General features: G+C 33.4%; 1 protein-coding gene across 5 annotated transcripts in view; it reads right to left on the bottom strand.

The window, feature by feature from the left end:
• Positions 1–203: 203 nt before the first annotated feature.
• LOC126740776 (uncharacterized) overlaps positions 204–25220 on the bottom strand; it is a 43354-nt gene continuing 18337 nt past the window's right edge. For all 5 annotated transcript variants that reach the window (XM_050446942.1, XM_050446944.1, XM_050446941.1 and 2 more), the window contains one exon: positions 204–15571. In XM_050446942.1, the coding sequence (XP_050302899.1) occupies positions 7401–15571 (8171 nt within the window). In that variant the 3' untranslated portion in view covers positions 204–7400. The remainder of the gene's footprint in view (positions 15572–25220) is intronic.

The following is a 25220-nucleotide window of genomic DNA, read 5'->3' as shown; positions in this document are numbered from 1 at the left end:
TCAAAATAGTAGGAGTTAGTATCTAGGATACTAGGATAGGATTAGTTGGATGTAAGGTCAAGTAAAACTCAAGCCTTTTAAATCTTTTTTTCTCTTTATTGTCAACGTTTCGGCCTATATTAGGCTTTTTTGAGGGCGCTATAATTAAAAAAAAAAAACATAGTTAGAAACAATTTTAAACCTAGTTAAAAATATTCATGCTATACAATTTTTTTTCCTTTATTTAAAATAGTGGTCAAAAACAATAATAAACTAAATTAAAAAAAAAAAACTATTCTGATATTTAATAACTACCTCAATTATTTACAATTTTACATACATAGTTAAAACTTAGAATTAAAAGTTGAAAGTTACAATTAAAATTAAGATTGAAAGGAAATATTTAAAACTACTTACAACAGAATGCAAATGCAATTTTCGTTTGACATTATAAAGTAGAACATTGGTGTATCTTTTGATGATTCCATTTAGATTCTAGTTTTTGAGGGTATATATCGAAGTACTGGTGTGCAAGCAACATGATTAAATGAATAATATACTGTATATACCTGTGGTTTTGAATTGTTGAGGTGTTTAAATAATATAAACAAAACATAAGCTATTTTTTTCATTTTCTAAATTATCGTTATAAATATTTTAAGTTAAGTAATATATTTATGTATGTTATTAAATATTGTTAAATGGTTATACAGGGGATATTTAAAGAGTGTTTAAGTTAAATTTTTGGGTCTTATTAGATTAATAAGATTTGTGTAAGATGTGCTTAAGTTGTCGGTATATTGTTTTTTGTTTACGTTGTTTTTATGTTTTTTGATGTTTGTCATTTCTGAAATTAATCTTTTCTTATAATGATTTTGGATATCATTTGAACCTTCTCAAAATTAAATTGGTGTAGTTCTGAGTCAGCATGTTCTGCCAAAGCTCTTTGTTTTTTGACCGCAATAATATTTCAGGTCTAAAGATTCTTTTGTGTTCCGTTATCCAAGTTTTTAAACAACGACCTGTTTGACCTATACAGGGTCTCCCGAAAGTAATGGGACATAGAACAACAGTAGATTCCTTACGTCAAAATAATGTGATTGAGGTCAACTTGCCTCATCCTAACTTTAATAGTAACTGAAATACAGGGTGTCAACGTATTATTTGATTTATCGCTTTTTTCTCATAGGTCCTGAACCAAATGACATACTGACATGAAATTTAGAACATACGAGTCTTTTAAAAAGAAAAATTAAATGATGTATACAGTTGTCGTGTTTTCCGTAGAGGGCGCTCGTTGCGTTAGCTTTTACTTTTTTAAATCCCCTAACTTTTTTGCAGCTCCGTATATTGGTTTGAAAAGTAACAAAATAATTTCCTTTTTTAATATTACATAAAAAATGTATACCTTATTAAAGTCGCTAGGAGAAACCATTTACGAAATAATCGCACTTTTAGGTTTTCATATGTGAATGACTTAAATTTACTAGATTTTTAGCAATGCAATCCTAAATAAAATTAATACTTAAGATTATTGATATTTATGTAAAATTAGAATAGTTACTAAATAAAAAAAATATTACGACTTTTTTTGTTAATTCCTATAGCATAACCAATGTAAATGATATTTATTTATTTTTTTTATATTTTATTTTCAAACAAATTTACCAAAAACAATAATAAACAAAGAAACATACAAATAACGTACTATAACAACTATTCAAAATGCCCTCCATTAACTTCAATGCATTTTGAAATACGTTTAACAAATGACTACCGTATTTTAAAAAGAAGATCCTCATTATTTTTTAACATATTTACAGAATTTACAATTTTTACATTTAGTTCATTTAGATTATTTATAGTTCATTTAGAAGTCCATCGGGTTTAAGTCTGGACTCTTGGCGCAGGCACAGTATAAAGAACAAGATATCTAGTTTATGTTCGGTGGCGCAGGCCAAAGCAAAGGTCCTCCACGGCCAATCCAACGTTTGGGATATTGTCCGTCAAGGTAATTGCGTACCTGTCGAGAGAAATGCGCTGGCGCCACATCAGGCATAAAATACATGTTCTGCCTAACATTTAATGGTATATCTTCTAAAAGAACTCCAAGTTCATTTCGTAGGAAATTTAAGTACCCCGTTCAAGTTAGGTGGTAGTTCATTGGGGTCTATTATATGGTTTCCAATAATATCACACCAAATGTTAACTTTAAAAATTCATGCTAGAAATGACGACTGGCCACTGAATGGGGGTTTTCAGTATCCCACATATAAGCATTTCTAAAGTTAAATACGCCGCGTCTAAATGTAGCCTCGTCTGTAAATAACACTGTGCTAATAAGCATTGGATTTGCGTTTTGCATATTTTTAAACTGACGACAAAACTGCATTCTGGCTGGCAAATCTGGTGGGATCAAACACTGAACTCGTGTAAAGCGGTATGGATAGAAGCCTTCTTTCTGAAGTACTTTATCAACACATGATTTGCTTACACTCGTAGCTGCCGCTATTCGCCTAGTACTTAACCCGGGATTTTCTGCTACGCGGACTAAAAAAAATTTTTCTTCTTCCTGTTCTTGAGAAATATTTTTTGGGCGGCCCAAAACACGCATTTTTGGCCGAAATGATCCAATTTCTCCTAGTCGGCTATAAATGCTTTGGAATAATTTCTGGTTTGGTTGTTGTCTATCTGGAAATATTTCCTGATACCTGCGTCTTGCATGCAGTCCATTAAAATTTATTTGCGCGTAAACACAAAGCATATCACACATCTTTAAATTGGTAAACAAATTATGCCTACGCATTACTTAAAATGATTAAACTTAAAAAAAAAACTTTTTTACTTGTTTTAAATGTTTTATATAAAATTCAAAAAGTTTGACATAAATAATACAAAATAATAATAATACAAACACTTGTCTCCAATGCAAACTGCCAAAGATGCGATTTAAATAAAGTAGTAAATATATTTAAAATTTTTTTTTTGAAAAATGGCGATTATGTCGAAAATGCTTGCTCCTAGCGACTTTAATAAAGTATACATTTTCTATGTAAATTTAAAAAGGAATTTATTTTGATACTTTTTAAACCGATATACGGGACTGAAAAAAAGTTAGGGGTTCTAAAAAAGTAAAAACTAACGCAACGAGCGCCCTCTACCAAAAATATGAAATTTGTATACGAATTTTTATTTTTCTTTTTAAAATACTCGTATGTCTTAAATTTCATGTCAGTATATCAATTGGTTCAGAACCTATGAGAAAAAAACGATAAATAAAATAATACTTTGACACCCTGTATTTTAGTTACTATTAAAGTTATTTTCTTTTAAAATTTAATTTAAAATTATTTTTATTATAATCACATTATTTTGACGTAAGGAATCTACTGTTGTTCTATGTCCCATTACTTGACAGTCAGAGCATGGGATTTTGTAACACCAATTTGAAATTTTTTAAATGTTGACGCTTCTTGTATACTGTATAGTTGTTTTGCTGTATTTTCACATTTGAATGCAATTTTGAAAAGCTGATTATTAGGAGTAGGTACCGGCTAAGATTTTAGGTACCTTCCCAGAATAATTTAAGAAAATGGCTTTTTAAAGAAATGGTGGAGATAAAACATGTATAAAAGTGTTATTGAAAGATCTGATATTAAAACATGTTTTAATATACTGCAAACAAAGCCAAATAGAGCATAATATAAGTTTGCTTATTTAGGTAGCTCTTTATTTCCGTTGTCTTTTTCGAATTCTAACGCAAAACGAATATTTCTCCCACTATCTCTTATTATGGGTCCGCTACATTCTGTTCATATTTATTTTAAAGTCTAAATAGATCTATCAATTGTACTTTAACGATTATTACAATTAAGATTTTGGCGTGTAGACCTGGTTGTAATTGGTGTAAATGCTTCTGTTTTTACCTTTTATTTGTAGGTTGAATATTGTAATAGTACTTGAATAATGGCCTTTTGTAATCATTTTATTATCACAATAAGTGTATTTTTCTTCTTTTCCTTTTCTCTCATGTAGAACTCCTGAAGAAGATGGTTATATAATTACAGAAACTTTGACAAATTAAAAAAATTGGTTTCATTTATCCTCCGATTTATTTATCCATAAAGAACATCATCATGGTTGTTTTGTCTATATAGACTTGCCTATCTAATCTAAGCTCAGGCCGACTACATTCAAATTCATATCTAATTTCTAATTAAAAATAATAGGAAAGAAGTAGCTGGTTGATTTAATATGGTATTTTAACGACCCAGTTAATTATTTTTATTTTTTTAGGTTTAGTTGGATATGGGGCCAAATAAAACTCCAAGCTTTTAAAATTTTTCTTTATGTCAATGTTTCGGCCTATATTAGAGCTTCTTCAGGACTCCAGAAATATGTTAAGGCCTTTCGTTATAAATTATGAAACACAACATCGATAAAACTTTTACATGTCCATTAAGGGTATATTTTTGGAGAATATATAAACAACCCAAATAGGAGTATACAAATATCCAAATTAACTAAGTAATATCCTATTAATCCCAGATCTAAATCAGGGAGGATTTGAATGGCGGAATGAACTTGGTTTTGCAGCCACTCAATGTATTTTTGGGCGTTTATTGTACCAATAATAAAAATGGCCCTATCATATAATCGCCCAAAATATCAGCGCAAACATTCAATTTTTGAGGATACTGAGTACGAAATTTAAAACTTTTGGGCTCATTTTCCGGATACCAAATATCGAACAACGGAAGGATTTTGTTTAATGAAATCAACCCGTCAGGTAATGTAAAAGAAGAATCATCTGAAAATAAAATATTTCATTACAAAAAAAAAATTTTCATTTGCCTTTTCAATCATGGTTTTACAAAATTGCATTCTTCGCCATTACTTTTCGGGAAATATCTCTTGAGTTTTGGAATATTTGACAAAATTGTACTCATGTTTTTTCCAAATACTGCTTGCAGTTTCACAGTTCATACTCTGTTCCTCTCCAACACTTTCAAATGTTGAATCCACTTCTAGGGCAAGATAAACCATTTTTTCGTTCTTGCTCCTGAAACTTCTCGATAGAAGGTTCTTGCACTTTAATGTGACATTTACGATACTCTTAAAGACATAATGACGTCTTAAAATTCGAAACCGCATTCAAAATTGTTTTTCGCAAGGAATCTGGTACTGACTTAAAACCATTTAATAATTTGAACTCTTTCGGAAGAAGTAAAATTGTCATAATAAGCTAAAAAAAAAGATAATAGCGCCTTAAAATTCAACAGTGCTGTAGCGTGAAGTCACACCGCAAAATGAGGCCTGCCGATATTATTGTTGTTATTCTGTAAAAAATAAAAACAGCAAATATTTATCAGACGATCGGACTATGTTGTTGACCTTATGGGCTATTTGAAGCTAATTAGATAAAATATTAAAAGTAGAGTAAGAGTTTTCTGTCGACATAGAAATGACCTTTCTATTGGATAAATGCCACAGCGTTAATATTTTGAGGGTAAGTTGCAGCTAGGTAATTTTCCGATGGAGAATGCGCAGATCACCCCACCAATGAACACATAGGAAACCTATAAATATTTACTAAAAAAACAAGCCCAAACAAGTTCATTCAAAGATCGAGACGTTTTCTAAAAATGCATCTTAGTAGCACAGACTTGTTAAAGTTCATAAATACGTATGACATTACTACATGAATATATTCTTTTGGTGTTGTAGGATGGACTAAGACGGATATCAATAATTTAAAAAGAAAGCCAGAATACTATTCAAAAAGGCGTAAAAAACATCACACGCAAAACGCCATTAAGCGAACATTAGATCAGAAATTTTCTAGCTTGCGATCATTCTTTTATAAAAAGGCTGAAACATTCGAAATACACCGAGCGGTACACGTAAATCGAACCGCTCAACAGCACCTAAACTTCGGGAGCTTCAGGTACAAAGCCATCACAGTACCGAGCAAGATAAGATAGAAAGTTGGATTGAAAACCACTACATGGAAAGCTCATCAATGAGATTCGGCAGCAGTACGTCGACTCGGCAGCGTTGATCAATGAGTTAATCTTGGGGCAGCTTTTTCAAGAAACTGAGGAGTTTTAGTGGCCATTCAAGAAGTAATTTTAACAATGTGTACAGAACTATCGGAAACTATATGAAATTTGTTGTAGGTGATCAAGAGTATGCCAGATGTAAGTATAGCCCATGGTCGCCACATGTTTGCGCTATAATTCCACAAAAAAACTTGTTTAATCACTTGCTTACAACAATAGCCATTTAAAATAACTAGTAAAGAACTTAATTAGAACTGAAATTGTCACTCGATTTCTTCTTATTTTTACTAGACTCTAGGTAGGTAGGTAAAGGTAAAGGCAAAGGTAACGGTAGATATAATACTTACAGATCTAAGATCACAAGTTTGAGTTTGGACTAAACTCAGGACAAATATATACACATATTTAAATTTTTTCCATTATTCGTACCTACTTACTATTTTGCAATGCAGGTAAATATTAAATTTCCAATCCAGCTCTGACCACAAATATGATAATTTTGGGTCTTTTTATGACCCCCACAGGTAATTAGGGTTTTATGGCGGTCAAAAGGTCAACGATATATCTTCGAGTGTACTATACTTATACAGGATATTACAGGACGTTATCGGACATTTACGTCAGCAGAATATAAAGAGAAACACGATCTATTAGAGAGAGTACTACATCTAGAACTAGCCAGAAAACTAAACGTTTTCCAATAGATAAGGTGTCATAATACAAGTGTACCCCGCAGCCGATACTTGAAAATGACTACTACAAATTATACTGAAACTGGACGTACAGATCAGAGAGTGAGTAATAATAGTCCTTACTTAATTAAATAGATAAAGTTCCTAGAAAAACAAATCTCATTGATGTTGCTATTCCGAACAATAATACCTTATGAACGAAATACAATAAAAACCTAATTCAATATTGGGACTTTAAAGAAGTGCACACTGCTTCGATCGTGTATGAAAAGTAGGGGTAATTCCTAAAAAATTGATAGAAAATATAAAACAACTTCAATTAAATCAAAACATCTACAAATTAATAGTAGCTATCCACATTATGTATTGTCCGTTGGATCCGAAGTTCATTGGAAAGTCTGACGTATTCTAGTTCCTGAGCAACATCACATGTAAGCTGCTTAGTTAAAGAGGTATATGTACCTTATTTTTATATTGTATGAAACTGTTATATGTACCTAAATAAATCTTACTAAACCTTACCGAAGAAAGAGTCCCCGCAGAGCTTAATTTTTATTATGTCTGGGATAACCGAATGCTCTCTCAAACCAAGTAGAGTCTGATGAATTTTATATTACACTGAAATAGTGAAATAACTTACACTTTGATAATTTCTTACAAAGAAAATTTATTTATGGTGTAAATGTGTAAACTGTAGCTGTTGATAACGTCGTGCCCCCTTTTCTTTCAAAACTGCTGCAATACTTTTAAGATTCTTTTTTTCGGCTATATCAAGTGGTGTCTCACACACTGCTTCAGTAGTTTTCCTGAAATCATTCACTCTTGCCCCTCTTTCAAGTAACGTTTTGACAATATCTAATCTATTATTTTCAGTGGCTAAATGAATCGCAGTTGACTGGTCCTCTTTCGCCATATTGACATCAGCTTTATAATCTAATAATATTTTAACAACATCTATATGGCCATTAACTGATGCTAAATGTAGAGGGGTACTGCCATTATTCATAGCAACGTTGACTTTAGCATTTGTATCTAAAAGGATTTTTACTACTTCTGTACGGCCTTCCTCAGCACTACAATGCAGAGCAGTAGCTCCTCTAAAACATGTATCTTCGATATTAGCATTATTTTCTAACAACATTATTACCACCCTTTTTCGGCCATTATCAGCAGCCATGTGAAGAGGCGTGTACTTTAGCTTAGAGCGTGCTCTAACGTCAGCTTTGTGTTCAAGCAATTTTGCAACGATTTTTTCATGCCCTTCTTGAGAAGCAAAGTGAAGGGCTGTTGTGCCATTATTCATTGCGGCATTAACATTAACATTGTATTTTAATAAAATATCAACTGCTTCTAGGTAACCACAACCTGAAGCTATGTAAAGAGGTGTGTTTCCATCTCTTATGCTAGTTATTTCAGCATAAGTGGAGTCTAAATTCAGCAACATTTTTATAACTTCTTCGCGATGATGAATAATGGCTTGGTGAATGGCAGGAGTTGAGTTTCCAGGAAACCTTGTATTTGCTCCCTTCTCAATTAGAATTTTTGCCATTTTCGCATGCCCTTGTTGTACTGCAATGCCAAGAGGAGTTGTCCTGTTATCATTTGCTACAGCATTTACGTCAGCTTGATGGTATAATAAAATGGTTGCTACTTCTATGTGATCATTTTGTGCAGCTAAATGCAATGGAGTAAAAAGTATTTCTGTTTGAACGTTTACTTCAGCCCCATGTTCTATTAAGGTCTTTACAATGTCACTATTACCTGTTGAAGCAGCAAAATGGATAGCCCTAGATTCATCATTAGATTTTTCATCAATGTTTGCATTATACTTCAGTAATATATTCACCGTCTCTAGATGGCCATTTAAGGCAGCAATATGAAGAGAAGTAAGTACCACTTCAGGTTCTTTATAATTTATTACTTCAGCTTTTCTCTTTAATAATTCTTCAACGATTTCGTGATGACCATGAGAAGCTGCTAAATATAAGCACTTTGCTACTAAACAGGAGAATTCATTTAGGTCTGCAATACTGTTTAGAAAGTGTTTAACAATCTTTGTTTGGTTCTGTAAACAAGCTATATCTAGTGCTGTTATGCCCTGTTTATTAGCCAAACTTATATTGGCCCCGTGGTCCAATAAAATTTGTATTGTTTGGATATTACCGACCATGACAGCAAGCTGTAATGCATTAACCGTACCCCTGAAGTAATGATTTACATTGAGATCTGGTCTTTCATCTAAAATTAGCTTAACAATTTCATGTCGGCTGTTAAAACTTGCTGCTAGGAGTGGTGTAAAATTATCCTCTCCCGTTTGAATTGTCGCTTTAAAAGTTAAGAGAAGCTTAACAAGTTTGAGGCAACCATTTGCCGCTGCTATTTCTAAACTAGTGCTACCTTTTGAATCAGCTTTGTTTACATCTGCACCATGTTCTAATAATATCTTTGCAGTATTTACATGTTTATTTTTAACTGATAAATGTAATGATGTGCCAATTTTAGATTCTAAATCTATGAGGGCATTATGCTTGAGAAGAGTTTCGGTTACTTGATCGTATCCACTATCAGCCGCATAGTGAAGAGCACTCATTCCCTCTATATTTTGTGCATTGACATTAGCGCCATTATTTAATAATATTTCTACTATTATACTATGCCCTTCAATAGCTGCCATATGTAGAGGGGTTATTAATGATTTTGTTAAAGCATCAATATGGATTTTGCGTTTAAGTAAAGCTTTAACGATTTTATCGTTACCTTTTTTGGCAGCAAGGTGAAGAAGAGTTATGTTATTACCGTCAACAAAATTTATACTGTTGCAGTCCTGTAATAGCAGTTCTACGATTTCACAGTTCCCGCTCTTAACTGCTTCTCTTAAAGCTACATTTAGGTAAAATTCTCTACAGCGCGGTAAAATTTCCTTTTTATTCTCGTCCCACAGTGACCGGTTTAAATTAACGGAATAACCTTGTAAGTAGCTCGCAGCCTTTTGAAATGATTCGTAGCTAATATTGTTTGAAATTTTTATGTTTTTAATACTTTGAAATAATGTTTCAACGATATTAAGATGACCATTTTTAACCGCCACTATTAATGCTGGCCATATTAAAATACTGTAGTTAAATGAAGTACCCATTATAGTATTACTAATATGTTTTATGTTATTGAGGTCATTTAATGCGGCAGACTCAAAGTATTCGAAATATAAAGGTTTACTGCTATTTAATGTTTCTCCATGTTCTGATAGTTTAGTAAAAGCTAAAAGTTTTTTAAAATGTGATATCAAACAATCATTATTATACATTTTTGCATCAGGAGCTTTTTTAAACATATTGTTCTGAATGACTCTTATTGTAGATAGAATAGCATTTATCGGGTCATATGGCATTATATCAATAAGAGGTGTTCCATGAGCTAAGTAATTTCTTAACGAGTTGCCAACTAAAAGTGGTACGTTTTCATCGTAAGATAAATCATATTCAATTATGCTCTGCGACGTTTTCAACCCCGTCATAACATCTAGCAAAAGAGATTCTATAGCTGCTTGGTAAACGGAGCTGCTTAGTATCTCTTTCTTGTTTCTCATAACAATATTTGAAAGAAGGTCAAGTTTATACAAACATTCATTTATAAAACTGTCTTTTGTTTTTTGTATATAGTTCCTGACTGCCAAGTTAATAAGTTCATTATTAAGAATAGAACAGAACTCGAATAAATTGTCATAAAATTTATCATTTTTAAAATTCTTGATCAGCTTCGCGTATTTATCTAAGTTACCGACACCTTCGCTAAAAGAAGTTTTAAAAAATTTTCTTTCTGTTTTTGTTATACATAAGTTTTCATATATTTTTAAGAAGTTTGCATATTCTGTTTCTAAGGTGCTTAAATCTGTAGTCGATCTAATTTTATCTAAAAATTTGTTAAACTGTATTCGATTAATTATATTTCGTTCCAGATTAATCGTCTCTTCTTTTGTTATACTCAATTTTCTAATTATGTTCAAAACACCTTCATGGCATTTCTTTAAATCGCATAAATTTTCATGCAACACTTTATTTTGTGCAAGATGCCTTATTACAGTTTCTTTATCTTGATCCTCATCCAAAAATATAATAATTTGTTTAAAAACGTATTCTAAACTACTGTCTATCAATTCGTCATTATTAGATAAATTATCATGTATGTCTTGTATCGTATTTGCTTTGTGAAAGCCCCATTTCATCATATGTATTAATTGAGAACATATTTTAATAGCATTGTCTTTACACCCATCTGAGTTAGCTTGCAGCTTTTTCTGAAGATCTATGACTATATTACATGCTTTATTATATATCCCTTCACGCTGTTCATTGCAAGTTCGAATATTTAGTAATCTTAGTTGTTCCTCCATATAAGAAATCGGAAGAGATTCAGTATTATTGTAGAATTGTCTATAATCAAGATACTTTTCTTTAGTTTTATTAAGCTTTTTGTAGACAGTTTCTTCATTTTTTTTAATTTCTTTAGAAAGTTCCGTTAAAAGCCCGTTAATATCACGCTCTGGCAGAGCCTGCTTCAAAGTATTAATCAATACTTTAATATCCATTAGATCTCTTATTTCGTAGTCTTCTTTCGTAATTTCAGATTCTGCATTATGGGGAAGGTACCGTTTTACAACTTCTAGATCTTTAGCTGCTGCGCATTTTTGATGAAACACTTTTAGAGATTCACTCTTCTTTTTGTAAAGTAAAAAGTCAGTTTGTAATCTAACTTTTCTTAGTTCATTAAGTATAGAGTCAAAATAATTTTTATTATTTCTTAAACAATCTTCAATATCTCTTTTGGACCTAGTAGGATGCAGCATAGCATCTCTTAAGGTTGTGAGAATATTTTGAATATTAATAGGTGCAAAACGTAACAAATAATCAATAATTTCGTGTGACAGATTTAACGAATCCTTCGTATTTTTCAAATATTCTCCTACCACTTGGAGAGTTCTCATTAGAGCAAATATATTAATCTCTTCATTTGTATCAAGTGATATTGCCAACTTAATGTATTTTGATATCCTTTGTAGAGAATAAATATCTTTTAAAATGCGGTAATCAGTTTCCAAGCGCATTAAATCGTCATCTTGTATTAGCTCTATATCTGTTGATTGTAACGTTTTAGAAAAACATTGTAAGTGCATAAGTAGCCTGTCTTGATCTAAAACCAATCTAAATTCAAAATCTTCATCCCGTGTATTTAAAAAAAAGTTTATAAATATAATGATGCAAAACTCAGTTTGCTCCCAGGGAATGTTTGAATTTTCCTTTTCTTCCTTAATCCTTTTTCTTCTTCCTCGCTTTAGTATTTCAATATTTTGAGCTACAAACATTGCTCTAGCAATAAATTCATTGTCAACATTTGCACTAGAATATTGTTCTAATAAAATATCTATTTGCTCTAATACTAAGTGTTTTCGGTTTTTAGTTCCTTCACTAGAAAGCCTAAATATTTGCCCTATGCTACTACGTATTTCCACCAATTTTTCTTCTATAAATGATTTCATGTTCTCTGATAGCTCAACGCCTACTAGTCGTAATTCCTCATAAGGTTCTGATAAAGACTGGTCTATCTCTGCTAAAGTTTTATTATTGTTTTTCTCTAAGAACAACTCCAGTAGTTCAGTATTTCCCAGCTTTATTAATTGTATAGGTGTAGAACAATTTAGTTGTTTGAAAACTTCTAATTGTTTTTGTTTAGACTCTTTTGACAAAGAACATCCCTTAGATATTAAAAATGATACTAGCTGCCATTGGGTTTTATCTACTATAGCCGTTATGGGGTTAAAACCGCCTATTGTTAAAGCTCCTTCTAAGACTAAATGTTTTACAATATCCCAAAGCTCAAAACGTGTTGCGTATTCAAGTGGTGTAATTCCTTGAAAATTTGGCATATTGAAGTCAATGCTGCAGAAGCATAGATATTTTACCATATTGAGCGAATTATTTTTTACTGCTATGTGTAAGAGGTTTGATCCATCATTCAGTTTTATATTATAATCTGCTCCGGCACCCATAAGGAGATCAACCATTTGAACGTCGCCTACCAAAACTGCCCAGCATAGGGCACTTATACCATAATCATCTATATGATTAATATCTGCACCTTTATTTAGTAATAAAATAGCCATATCTAAGTTCTTGGACTTTGCTGCGTATATCAAAGGGGACATACTGCGCTTATCAGTACTATTAATGCTTTCTAATGAGTTGTTTATCAGGATTTTTGCTTGTTCTATATAATTATGCTGGGCGCAGTGACAAATTAATTTTTTAATCAGTTTATCGACAGATGTTAGAACTGCTCCCTTAGCGATTAGCAAATTTATTATATTCATATGGTTATTTCTAAATGCGTAATATAAAGGAGTTTGTCCTTTATTATCCAATATATCTACAGGAATATTACAGTTTGTCAAAAATTCTGTTATTTCGTCAAAACCCAATGATGCCGCTAAATGAAGAGCAAATGGATTTGGGATATTCCCACTATCATTTAAAAGTTTAACTTCATAAATTTGATTGTTTCTAATAGAATTAAAAAGCATAATGTCATTAAAAGGTTTGATGTTGTAATTTGGTGTCTGATTGTAGTTTTGAAGCTTTTCATATAGCTTGTTAGTAGATATAATTATGGGGAAAAAAAAATTAAAAAAATCCCCGTCGAAAAACCATTTTGCCAAAAGTTCAAGATGTTCCTCAATCAATATGTGGAAAGCACATTTACCAAAGTCATTAAAAAAATTTCTTTTGGATTCATTCCACATTTGAGCTAGTCGTTGGGAAACTACTTCAGGAGCAGGGGGCAGTGGATTGTGATTAATATAACTGTTTAGAAAAAATCTTATGTTTTTATACTCTGGTTTCAACAAAATATCGAAGACTAGAAATGGTTCCAGAGAACATGTTTCGGGATTAGTCATCCATTTATAAAATATATCGATCGCTATAAAAAAATCGGCAAAAATTAAATTTTCGAAGCGATAGTTGTTCTCGTTGTATAAGTTACTTGTATCTGATACAAATCCCACAGTAGAAATGTTTATGCGAAAGTTGTCTTTATTTGACCCAAGTAAAAGAGTCAGTTTTGGATACACAATTTTCGCTGCTGCTAGCCCATGAATTGCATACAAGTACTTCACAATATCTTGTTTAAAATTACTGTCTAGAAAATAAGTCCCCATATAAATGTCAAATTTCCTCTTAATATATTCAGATATTTCAATACAGTCATGTGAAAGCATGTTAAGGGCTAATGGTAAACCCGTAAATGGGGAGCACCGGTGAATTGCTTTTTTGTTTTTTAGATATACTTCTTTTATAGAATCATTTAATTGGTATGTGGCAAATATCGTTCTAAATTCACATAAAATATTTTCTAAGTTTTGAGTATATTGGTCTAAAGAGGAAGCTATCCAAATATGTGCTTGAGACTGATTTTTTAAAAAAGAAAATAAATTAAGCAAAATATTGTAACTGCGTTTATCAAGCTGAAACTGCCTTGCAACTTGATCAAATGAATCAAATAAAATGTAAACTGATAATTCGGATTTATGAAACAAATACTGATTTAATAGGCCACATGCTAATAAGTGTGGTTCAATGCATGAAGATAAAAACTCTATGACACTATGATGGTCAACTTCGTTTTTAATTTTTAAAATGTCTCTTTTGTGTTTGACTAGATCAACGTAAATAACCCAAGAAGTAGGCAGTAGCGATTGAATTTTTGATAAAATATAAGTTTTACCACTTCCAGAAGGTCCATACAAAATTACCGATTTTTTCGGCTCTTTGCAGTCTAATAAATTGCTCAATGTTATAGCATTTTTGTGATTTCTGACAATAAATTTACGTATATTTATTAAAGAGTTTTTCGAAGAAATCCAATTAAATTCATCAAAGATATTATCATAGTTTATTACATGCAAACTGCCACATTTGTCTTTATCATAAAAGCATTTAGCTTCCTCAATGTTTTCAAATGTGAAAATATGTTTATTCTGCAAAACTTTCTTTTTATTTTTCCTTTTCAGTTTTAAAATGTTTGTCAATTGATTAACAGATCCCACATTACTGAATATAAATCTATCTGAAATCAAATTATTGCCTAGTATTCTTTTTATTTGTTTTGAAATTAAAAACTTATTATAAAAAGTGATTTGAACAAAAAAATTTACTTCTTCCTCAGTATTTTTTTTGGCATTACCAATTTTAATAAAATGATTAGGAATAGTTGAATCAAAAGTAATATCTTTAAGTACTTGCGCAGAAATAATATTACCAATCTCTCCACCAAAGATTAGCATAAATTGTTCTAATGAAAGAAGTGTATCCAGGAAATAAACTGTTTTTAGATCTAAAAAGAAACGTTGACAATCTTCAGTTAAGTCTTTAAATCCAATTTCATCCACAGATTTATTGACGGAAAATTCTGAATGGTATAGCACCTTTTGCTCAAAATGTATACATTTAAAGCAAAAATGATCAAAGCATACCACTATCGCTTTTTTAGAATCGTCATTTGATAGGGCCATAAATAGGCTTTTTAAAGTAAACCTAAAGTTATCGTCTTGTTTTTTAAAGTCTTGCGCATCGATTATTGTTAACGGTTTTAGTGTGGGAACAGAACGTTTTACAATTGGTTTTAAGGTATCCAAATTAAACGAGAAAGCATTGCCAGGTCCCAAATAATATGCATAATTCTGTTTTTTCGTGTTTTCCTCTATAGGGGGCGTAGTTTTGTCGAAGCCGAGTATACGTTTTAAAGTCTTCCAGTTTAATAGAGCCGCATTGTTAGGTCCCAAGTAATCTAAAAAGTTAACTTATGATACTAATCTTATTATTTAAGAGAAAAGTTTATTGACAAATCGAATTCAGAGATACTGTACATAGGGGAGACTGGCGTCAATTGAACCATTTTGTACAAATATTTTTTTTCTGGCTTGATAAATACTACAATATGATCAAAAAATAAGTAACATATAGCTGGGAACTTGACATACTTGACCTAGTAGTTAAATTTGACTATAGATAAGCGAAAAAAAATATGCAAATAAAAATAAGTGGTGGAGCATAATGTTTCAAACCACCCCGATCAAGGGTCAATTGAAACACATTATGGGGATAGTTGTAACAAAAGCAATATAGATTAAATAAAAAACACATTTTTTTATTTTCTTTTATTATTCAAAAAAGACTCAAAATCATATAGAAACTGTAAAAAATGATTCATAACAACAACAAAAAAATAACAGAAGCTAATATTCTGCTTATGAGGAGGAACATTAAACAGAAACATAGGAACATAAAATAAAACTTAGGAAAAAGTTTAAAAACAAAAAACAACAACTGGTGGTTCTTATAATATAGATGTGTAACACTTAACTTTCAATTTTTGGTCAGTCACTTTGGCAATTATGGCAAACATAATATGTGAGCTCTTGTGGTGTGCATGCTTCATGCGAGAGGTCCTATATCACTCTTGGAGTGGTGCTTGCGCGAAGATATTTGTGGTCATTTATCTTGAATCGCTGTAGGTTGTATGCGTCGGGAAATATGTGAGGTGGAAGCCCGTTCCACAAAGATGTTCTCCAGAAGAGTCCCGATACAGCGACGTCCTTGGGGTAGGCAGGACTCGATGTTGATGAGCCGCAACTGCTAGACGCGTCCTTCTTGCCGGAACAGCCCTGGGTGGAATCAGGCCTGCCAGCTCAGAGGAGCACTTACCGTGATAATAACGGTAGAATAAACAGAGATCAGTTACCTTTCTCCTGTGCTCCAGACTATCCAGACTCTTTGTCAGTTCTGGTTTGTCGATAAGACGAATATATAGAATCCAGCAGGTTTAAACTATGCTTGGGTGCAGAGCTCCAGACATGCGAGCAATACTCGAGGGAAGGGCGTATTTGAGCCTTATAAAGAGTCAGCAGCTGTTCTGGTGTATTCAGTTTTTTCGTTTTGAAAAGCACTCCGAGTTTTTTGGAAGCCGCCCTGGCGACCTCGGCAACGTGGTCATGCCAGGACACACTGTTCGTGACCTCGACTCCTAGAAGATGTAAAGATGATTTCATTGGCAATGTTTTGCCTGCCATAACCAGCTCTGGGCCACCAAGGTTAGTCTTCATCGTAAATACTGCAGCCTGCGTTTTTTTAGCGTTAAAATTGACCAAATTGTTATCGCCCCACTCCAAGATTGCTCTAATATCGTTGTTGGTTGAAGCTACTTGTTGCTGCCTCTAAGATTCTGACACTTGCGGCTGTCGTTGATATGGCGGACTTAAATGTGAAAATAAGTGTGCTATCGTCCGCAAAGCTGTAGATTGGATTGACAGTGGTTCCTAGCAAATCGTTGATATATACCAAGAAAAGGGTGGGGGATAGAATGCATCCTTGAGGGACTCCAGTGTTAATGTTAAATTTGTCGGAGAGGTATCCATCGACGGCTACTTGGATTGTTCGTTGTTCAAGAAAACTTTTGATCCAATTCAATAATGAGTTTTGTATGCCGATTGAGGAGAGCTTGGTTAGTAGTCCCTCGTGCCACACTCTGTCAAATGCCTTGGAAATATCAAGAGCGACTGAGCGGGACTCGCCGTGCTTCTCCATGGCCTCCGTCCACAAGTGTGTGACGTAGGCCAGAAGATCGCCAGTGCATCTAAGCTTTCGGAAGCCGTATTGATGATCGCTGATTGTTTGTTGACTGCTTTCTCCATAATCTTCGATATTACTGGAACCAGTGCAATCGGGCGGTAATTGGAGGATAATTGGACCATCTTCTTACCCTTTTTGATAAATCCACCCTTGGCAAATATGGCGGTGTTTTGCCTTGCGAGTGCAGAGTAGAATTGGACGCGAAGAGTTGACCCAGTAAGTGGGCTTTTTCCCTTGCTGTTACCGCGATAGAACCATCATTTGCTGTTAGGGGTGGCAAGACCGACTTAGCAAATCCTTGACTAACGGCTTTCGATACCGACCAGAAAGATCTTGTTCCATTTGGGCAGTTTAGCAGTTTGTTTTTGATCCTGTTATTGTGACTCTCTTTGCATTCATCAATAATTCGCTTGCAGCTATTTCTGGAGGCTAAAAAGTTTCTCCGATTTTCGATGGAAGGATGTTGACACCATTTGCGATATGCTGCGTTTTTAGTGTTTACTGCCTTTTTGCAATTCAGGTTGAACCATTGCTTGTTGTTTGATCCGCATTTAGTAGAAATAGGGATATAAGCTTCCATTCCTGCCAAGATCGTCTCTGTAATTTGGTTTGCACATTCTGAGATGTTATTGGTTCTAAAGCAGACTTCTTTCCAAGGGAATGAGCGATAAAATTCGCCAAGATGGTTCCGCTCTGCTGGTTTATAGTGCCATACCTTCCACGGCATCGGAGGATCCTGCGTTTTAACCTCCAATTGGCAAGAGACTGTTATCAATTTGTGGTCCGATGTTCCTAGGGGGGCATGTGCTGATACTGTGTACGAGTCAGGGTCTGAAGCCAAGACCAGATCTAGGAGACTCGCGAACTCGCCGTCTCGATCGGGGATTCTGGTAGGTTCCTCCACAAGCTGCGTAAGCCCGCATATGGTGGCAAATAGCTCAGCTTCTCGTCCTTGATCGTCGTTCTTGTTGCAGAAGCGCAGCCAGTTGATATTGTGAACGTTAAAATCACCCATGACGATGATTTCTGCGCTTGGGTAGTCAATTTGCAGATGGTTAATGCAATCAACCAGGTTCAAAAAGAGCCGTCTATATTGGGTGTCGCTTGGTGGTCTGTAGATACAGCAGATAAATTTGGTGGCACCACTGGCTATTACTTTGAACCACATGACGTCGAAGTCCGCAGGTTCAAGCGTTTCCTCCCACTGGCAACTCAAATCGTTCTTGATAAATACTGCCAATCCAAAGTTTAGTCAAAATCGGGTGTGTAGATCGTATCCAGGAAAAATGAGGTGAACATTTGTTGTTGAAGGTTTCACCTTTGTTTCTGCCAATGCCAGAATGTGAGGCTTATTTGATTGCAGGTGTTGGTGTACTGCATTAATATTGGTGTTTAGGCCTCTGATGTAGCAGAAATTGATTTTTAGACTTTTTGATCCGCCTGATGGACCGGATCTGTCAGATTCAGATTGTTGCCTGGATCTAAAGCAGGTGAAACTGAAGGTTCGATTGGAGGGAACCTATCTGTGACAAAAGATGGCGAGAAATCTGTCTCCGTAAAAATATCTCTGTTAAAAGGATATATCCCTGCACACTTAAATCCGGCTTGGATATTGCTTTGTATAAGAGCTAAGGGCAATGATGTTGCGACAATTCCGGGTAAATCATATATAGATAGACATCGGTTTACCAGGGTGACTACGAATCCAACCATCACAAGCAGAGTTTATTGCTTTCTTAAGAGGATCGAAAACTGTTCTATCGAGGGGCTGACATTTATGCGAGCAGTGGGGTGGGAAAGAAAGCATTACTATTCCATGAGTTTTAAAATAGTCTAGAGCTTCTATACTAATATGGGATGAGTGGTTATCCAGTGTGAGTAGAACCTTATGAGCTTGTGAAGAATTTGTGTGCTTTTGAAAATGTTTTAAGAACAAGACAAACTCTTTTTCTTGCATCCATCCTGACCCGTTTCCAGCCCCAATACACCCTGGTGGACCATCACGAATAAAATGATCCTGAAACCGCAGTCGATAAAAAATAAACATGGGCGGAATCGAATTGCCTAGTGCGTTTATTGCCACCGTAACTCTTACGAGTGTACCACGTTCTTGTGAGGTAATTGCACCCACTTGTTTCATGCCTATTTTTGCTAAAATTCGATTTGGTTTCTGGACTGTTGTCATACCAGTTTCGTCTACGTTGTAAATATCCTTTGCTTCAAATTTGTCTCGATCCAAAACTTTGGCAAGATTATTAAAAAATAAAGAAACATTAGTACAATTGAAGCTGGTTGCTCTGGCTAAGCTGGTTGCTTGTGGTACTCTTATTGATAAGTCACGGTATCTTGACATAAAACCGTAAAACCAGTCTTCTCCTGCCATGCCGTTGTTAATCCAAGTGTCCGGTTTATCTAGATCATATTTAATGGTTAATTCTAACGCAAGTCTCCGAATATCTTTGGTTGACAGACCTTGATAAATGTCTGTACCTTTTTTATGTACTTTACCATTTCGGTTTCTTGAAGTTCATTAAAAACTTTATTTGCAGGTTTATAGCCCATTGTAACAGGTGGTTGACCTTCAGTATTCCCCGCAGCTTCTTTCTTTCGCTTGTATCTCAACAAAGACACATGAGAGATCCCAAATTGGTCGGCAGCTAAGCGTAGAGAACTTCTATTTTTGAGCTCTGCATATGCAGATTCATATAAAGATATATCTCGACTTGAACGATCAGTTTTCGGTCGACTCTTTTACGGGGCATCTGAAATGAAATAAACTAATGAATTTACTAGATTAATGTCCTAACTAATGAAAGCTGACAAACACACTACAGACTCAATTACAATTTATTTCATTTTAGAAATAAACGGCGGGGTCAGTTGAAACGTTACAAACGTCCCCGTTACAACTGACCCCAAACGACTTTTTTAAATAAATGACACCATATTTACTACAAACAAAATGAATTTCAAATTTAAAGCAAAGTAAAATAAAGCTAAGTTAATGGCCTTACTAATGAAAACCGACAAACTAACCAAATACACATACAGACTAATTTACACATGCATAAGAAATATAGCAAATACTTACTATGGATACGTGAAAACACAAAATCTCGCACTAGGTACGTATACTTTGTTTAATGGCCCGCGGCGTACTGCCAGAAAATGGTTGTCGATATTATGGTCTATATTACGCGCGCAATTTGTTTCTATCTTGTAGCGGAAGAAAGTTTTGATTACTGTTTCAATGGACCCATGTTACAATTGACCCCAGTCTCCCTACAAATTAACATATAAAGTTTCTAACAATCGAGATGTTGCAACGCCGCCGTCGGGACAGTATGCTGGTACTCGAGCTCGATTATTTTAAATCTTATTTTAGTAAGCGTCTCTCGTTGGTAAGGGTTGCATCCGTTGCAGCAAAATTTAAAAAATATTACGCGGCATGTGAAAAACCCGCATAGATTCCTAGTTATAATTTTTTATGCTGTGCATTGTATATTGAAAATAAAAGCGTTGTTCTTATTAAAATAAAATATAAACACTAATAAAAATATAATGTAAATATTATAAAAAAATAGAAAATAAAACTCTAAATAAAAAACCTAAAAAATAGGTCTTTTAGTAAAAGTCTCCGTCTTTAGCTAAACAAAAGGTTAGCCTATCGTAAAAGCTGTCTCTTGCTTCCAAAAGAGGTAAAATTGAATTGGCAGATTCCACAATTTTGTTTCTCAACTCCTCTAAATTCGTTGGTTTACTATTATGATAGAGTCTCCACGATAACTCCACAAATAAAAGACAATTGGTAACAAATCGGCAGATATTGGAGGCTATTTAATTGCCAGTCCCACTAATAAGGCGGTTAGAAAAAGTATTTGTTAAAAATTCCTTTACTCTAACCGCATTGTGAGCAGGACAGCCATCTTGTTGAAAATAGACTGATCCCAGGTCTATATCAGGGAGAAGTTGAAAGGCAGGAAGAACTTGTTTTGTTGCAACTTAAGGTATTTTTCGGCGTTCAAAGTATCATCAATGAAAAATGGCCCAATAATATGGTCGCTAAAAATACCAGCCCAAACATTCAACTTTTGAGGGTACTGAGTACGGAACTGAAAATTTCTGTGCTTCGTTTCCTGGGACCAGTAAGGAACAATGGAAGGATTATCTTTACCATTCAATGAAAAAGAGTACTCATCTAAAAATAAAATATTTTCTAAGAAATATTCATTTTCACTTGCCTTTTCCATCATAGTTTCACTAAATGCCATTCTACGCAACTGGTCTTCAGAAAACACCTCCTGAGTTTTGGAATATTTAAAACATTTGTACCTATGTTTTTTCGAAGTACTTGTAACAGTTTTATGATGTATACCCAGTTTCTCTCCAATACTTCTGCACGATAATGTTGCTAAAGCAACTAAAGCACTACAAACAATTTCTTCCCACCGTTCTCGAGCCTTTCAATAGGTGGTTCTTGAGCTTTGATGTGATAATTTCTACATTCTTGAAGGCAAAAAGATGTCTTAAAATTTGACACGACATTTAAAATAGTTTTAGCAGAAGGAATCGGTCTATTTTCAGAATTTACCGAGAATAAATCCCTGCATTGTACTGCCGAATTGCCTTCATAAAACCATTTAATCAATTGAACTTTTTTGGAAAAGGTATAAATAGCCATAATAATAAATATTTAAAAAAAATAAAATGGCGCTTTAAGACTAAACAGTGCAGTATCCAATCATACAGCAAAATGAGGTCTGCTGATTGTGCTGTGTCGAAAATAGCAAATCACACGATCGGAATCCGCCGCGCCGCTTATCAATAGTCTTCTATTCGCCAACCTGCATAGATTTTCCGTAAAGTTTCGTATTCTTTAACTCTTATTCGGAGTGTTCATTTTTGTTAATTTTTTAAAAATTATTTAATATTTCGATTTCGATTATTTAATAATTATTTAGACTTAGAGATTTGATTCTTGAAGCCGTGGATGTTGAAAAAAATTGAAAATAAAATATTGTTTTTTTTTTTAGTTTTTCGTATTGTAAGACCTATAATTTTGCTAATTTGCAGCATGAGGGTTTTTATCTGAAATCGTAATTGAGAAAATGTAGAAGAAAATAGTATAGAAAAGTCCTAATGGAAAAATATGAAACATTATCAATCGATGAATCTTAAAGTATTCACAGATTTTCTTAGCTTTTAAACTTTGACAGATGCTTTATTTGCTTGATGACGTTTTGTTGCGGGTCGTGTATTTCCGGACCTCAACCTTAATCAGCACGTTTCAGTTAAGTCCAGAGAACTTTATCGCCGTAGTTCAAACTAAATTTATTGGAGATAATAGAAATAACATAGAAATCAATAACTGTTTGAACTTGTTGCTGTCTGATGTCTAAGTTTTATAAAGTCAGCTGCACGAATTGGTTTGTCTGGAAGACAATTCCACATCCTAAACAATACTTAAGGTATAAGAAATTATTTAAATATTAACAACCAAAAACAAGTAAGTGCCAACAACTAAATTTAAAATTGTGATGCATTAATCAGTATATTAACTAAGAAGATGAATAAATATACAATAAAAAACGATAAATACCTTAAAGCGGATCAAACGTAGAAATAAAAGTAAGTTTCTATATTATATATTATTTTTAGACAGTTTATTTGCCGATATGTTAGCTATAAAAATGGCCAATCTGTATTGCAATATTTTGTAAAGAACAGTTTCTTCAGTAGCTCTACTAAACTGCTGGACCAAAGTTCGAAGTGCATAAAGTAAAGTAAAGAATAACATTATATTTTCTATATTCCTAATTTCCTACGGATCAAAAAACTTTTGCTAGTTTATTTACCGAAAAAAGATATGAGCTCGATTTTAAGAGAAATAGGGCTTAATTTTGCAAGGATCTTAAATAAACCATTTCAGCTAAAACATAAAACAACAAGTCTTGTTTTCCAGAAATTTTTATAGAATTGTTCATTCCTTTGAAGAAGGCATACAGAAACATATAGGAACCGTAATATTATTATACTAAATTTCAAATAGGCAGAGAGTGTTAAAGTATACATTTTCGAGAGTTTTGTGGTTATCTATGGGCATAGGTAAACTTTTTGCCTAGTTAATAAATAAAGCGAGAAAAAAAGGTAGGACTAGAACGCTATAAGACAGGGTACAGGTAGGTGCGATTTTTAGATGTAATACAGATTAGCATAATATTTAATATACTAATTTGACAGGTGATGTAAACTTTATTGTGCTTCCGCCAGGTAATCTATAACAATATAAAAAATAGATCAGACGTTTACTCCATCAAAAAGAAGTTCTAATAATACATCTACTACTTTTACTCCTACATTGCCAGTCAATGAAAAAGTTATTGTTTTAAATGTGCACGATTGTTTAAAACACGACCATCCTAGTTTTGCTGTAGATGAAGTTGTACAGAAATGTTCCCGAATGATTGGAATAGAAAAATTTACCATTTTTAAACTATAGCGGGAAAGAAAGGCAGGACAAGTAGAATCCCTAAAGAACCATAACACTAGCAAGAGTCCTTGATGAAGACATTAAACATGCAGTTAGAAGAAAAGTAATTTTTTTTATTTCAAAAGAGAAAGATTCATAATTACACATATTTAATAGTGTGTCACACATATTCAGTGAAGACGATTTCGTAAAAGAAGGTTTGCTAAGTTTTAAGTCGTGGCGGATGGGAGACTATGGGAGGATATGAATGCAGATATTTTTAAGGATTATTTTGGAGAAATGATAAAATTTCTCCCAACTGATTCGGTGGTGGTATTGGAGAACGCTAGCTACCATTCACGGTGCTGTAGAGACAACTCCATTTCATCCTGAATACACGAAGAAATCATTGATTGGGTAACTGACAAGAATATTGAGTTATAACACAACATGATAAAAAAGAGTAACTAGTCAAAGATAATATTCAAAAGTCTCGTTAGATCTTTTAACGAGTGTACAAGTATAATGTAGGCTATATTATGTTATTCACTTACAAACGTTTTAGATTTAATTCAAACACAAGCATCGAGTAAAACTTGGGAACTATTTAGCTATTTAAAAATGTCTGATACAATAAGAACCATATTTTTGGAATATTTTAGCATTGGAATGAGTCCAGCTGTTGCTCACAAATTTCACAAATTGAGTATTATTGTAGAGACTAAAACAGATACAGAATTCTCAGATTCCTTTACTAGCAAGTTCTTAAATTGTCCCTGGGCAAAGGCAAATTTATGCTCTTTTCGACGAAGTTAAAAAGTGTACTTTTAAAGGAAAATTAATTTTGAAGTAATGAGGAAGTAGTTAATATCCTAAAGGAAAGGCAACAACTTTACGAAGAAAGATCTATTCAAATGATGTGTGATAAAAAACTCATGATTGTCGCACTTGATACCAATTATGAGGTGAGGACATGCAATGGAGTAAGGACATAGTTTTCGTAGAATCCAGTGCATATTGCGACCAAATAAAGCGTAATAAAGTTTGTCTTTGGTGTGTTAAAAATTCAAAAAAATCAATTCCAAGTGTTTTGGAAGAATTAGATAACGATCAATGAAGAGCAGAATGGCGTCTAGCTTATCGCTCAAAATTAACAATACGAGGACACACAAAAAACATCGTGGAATCCTTTATACATATTTTAAAAAACGGGGTTTTTGAAAAGCATTAAATAAGTCTGCTTTGATGGATTCTATAGTTATAGTTACCACATTTGAGAAATATTACAAATTGGGTTTGCTAGATTGCAAATAGCATTGATTGTAAAGATTGCATTTAT

The sequence above is a fragment of the Anthonomus grandis genome, chromosome 9 (assembly GCF_022605725.1).
Source record: "Anthonomus grandis grandis chromosome 9, icAntGran1.3, whole genome shotgun sequence".
NCBI lineage: Eukaryota > Metazoa > Arthropoda > Insecta > Coleoptera > Curculionidae > Anthonomus > Anthonomus grandis.
The sequence above is the reverse complement of the archived record's forward strand: the minus strand, read 5'-3'. Positions and strand labels throughout refer to the sequence as shown.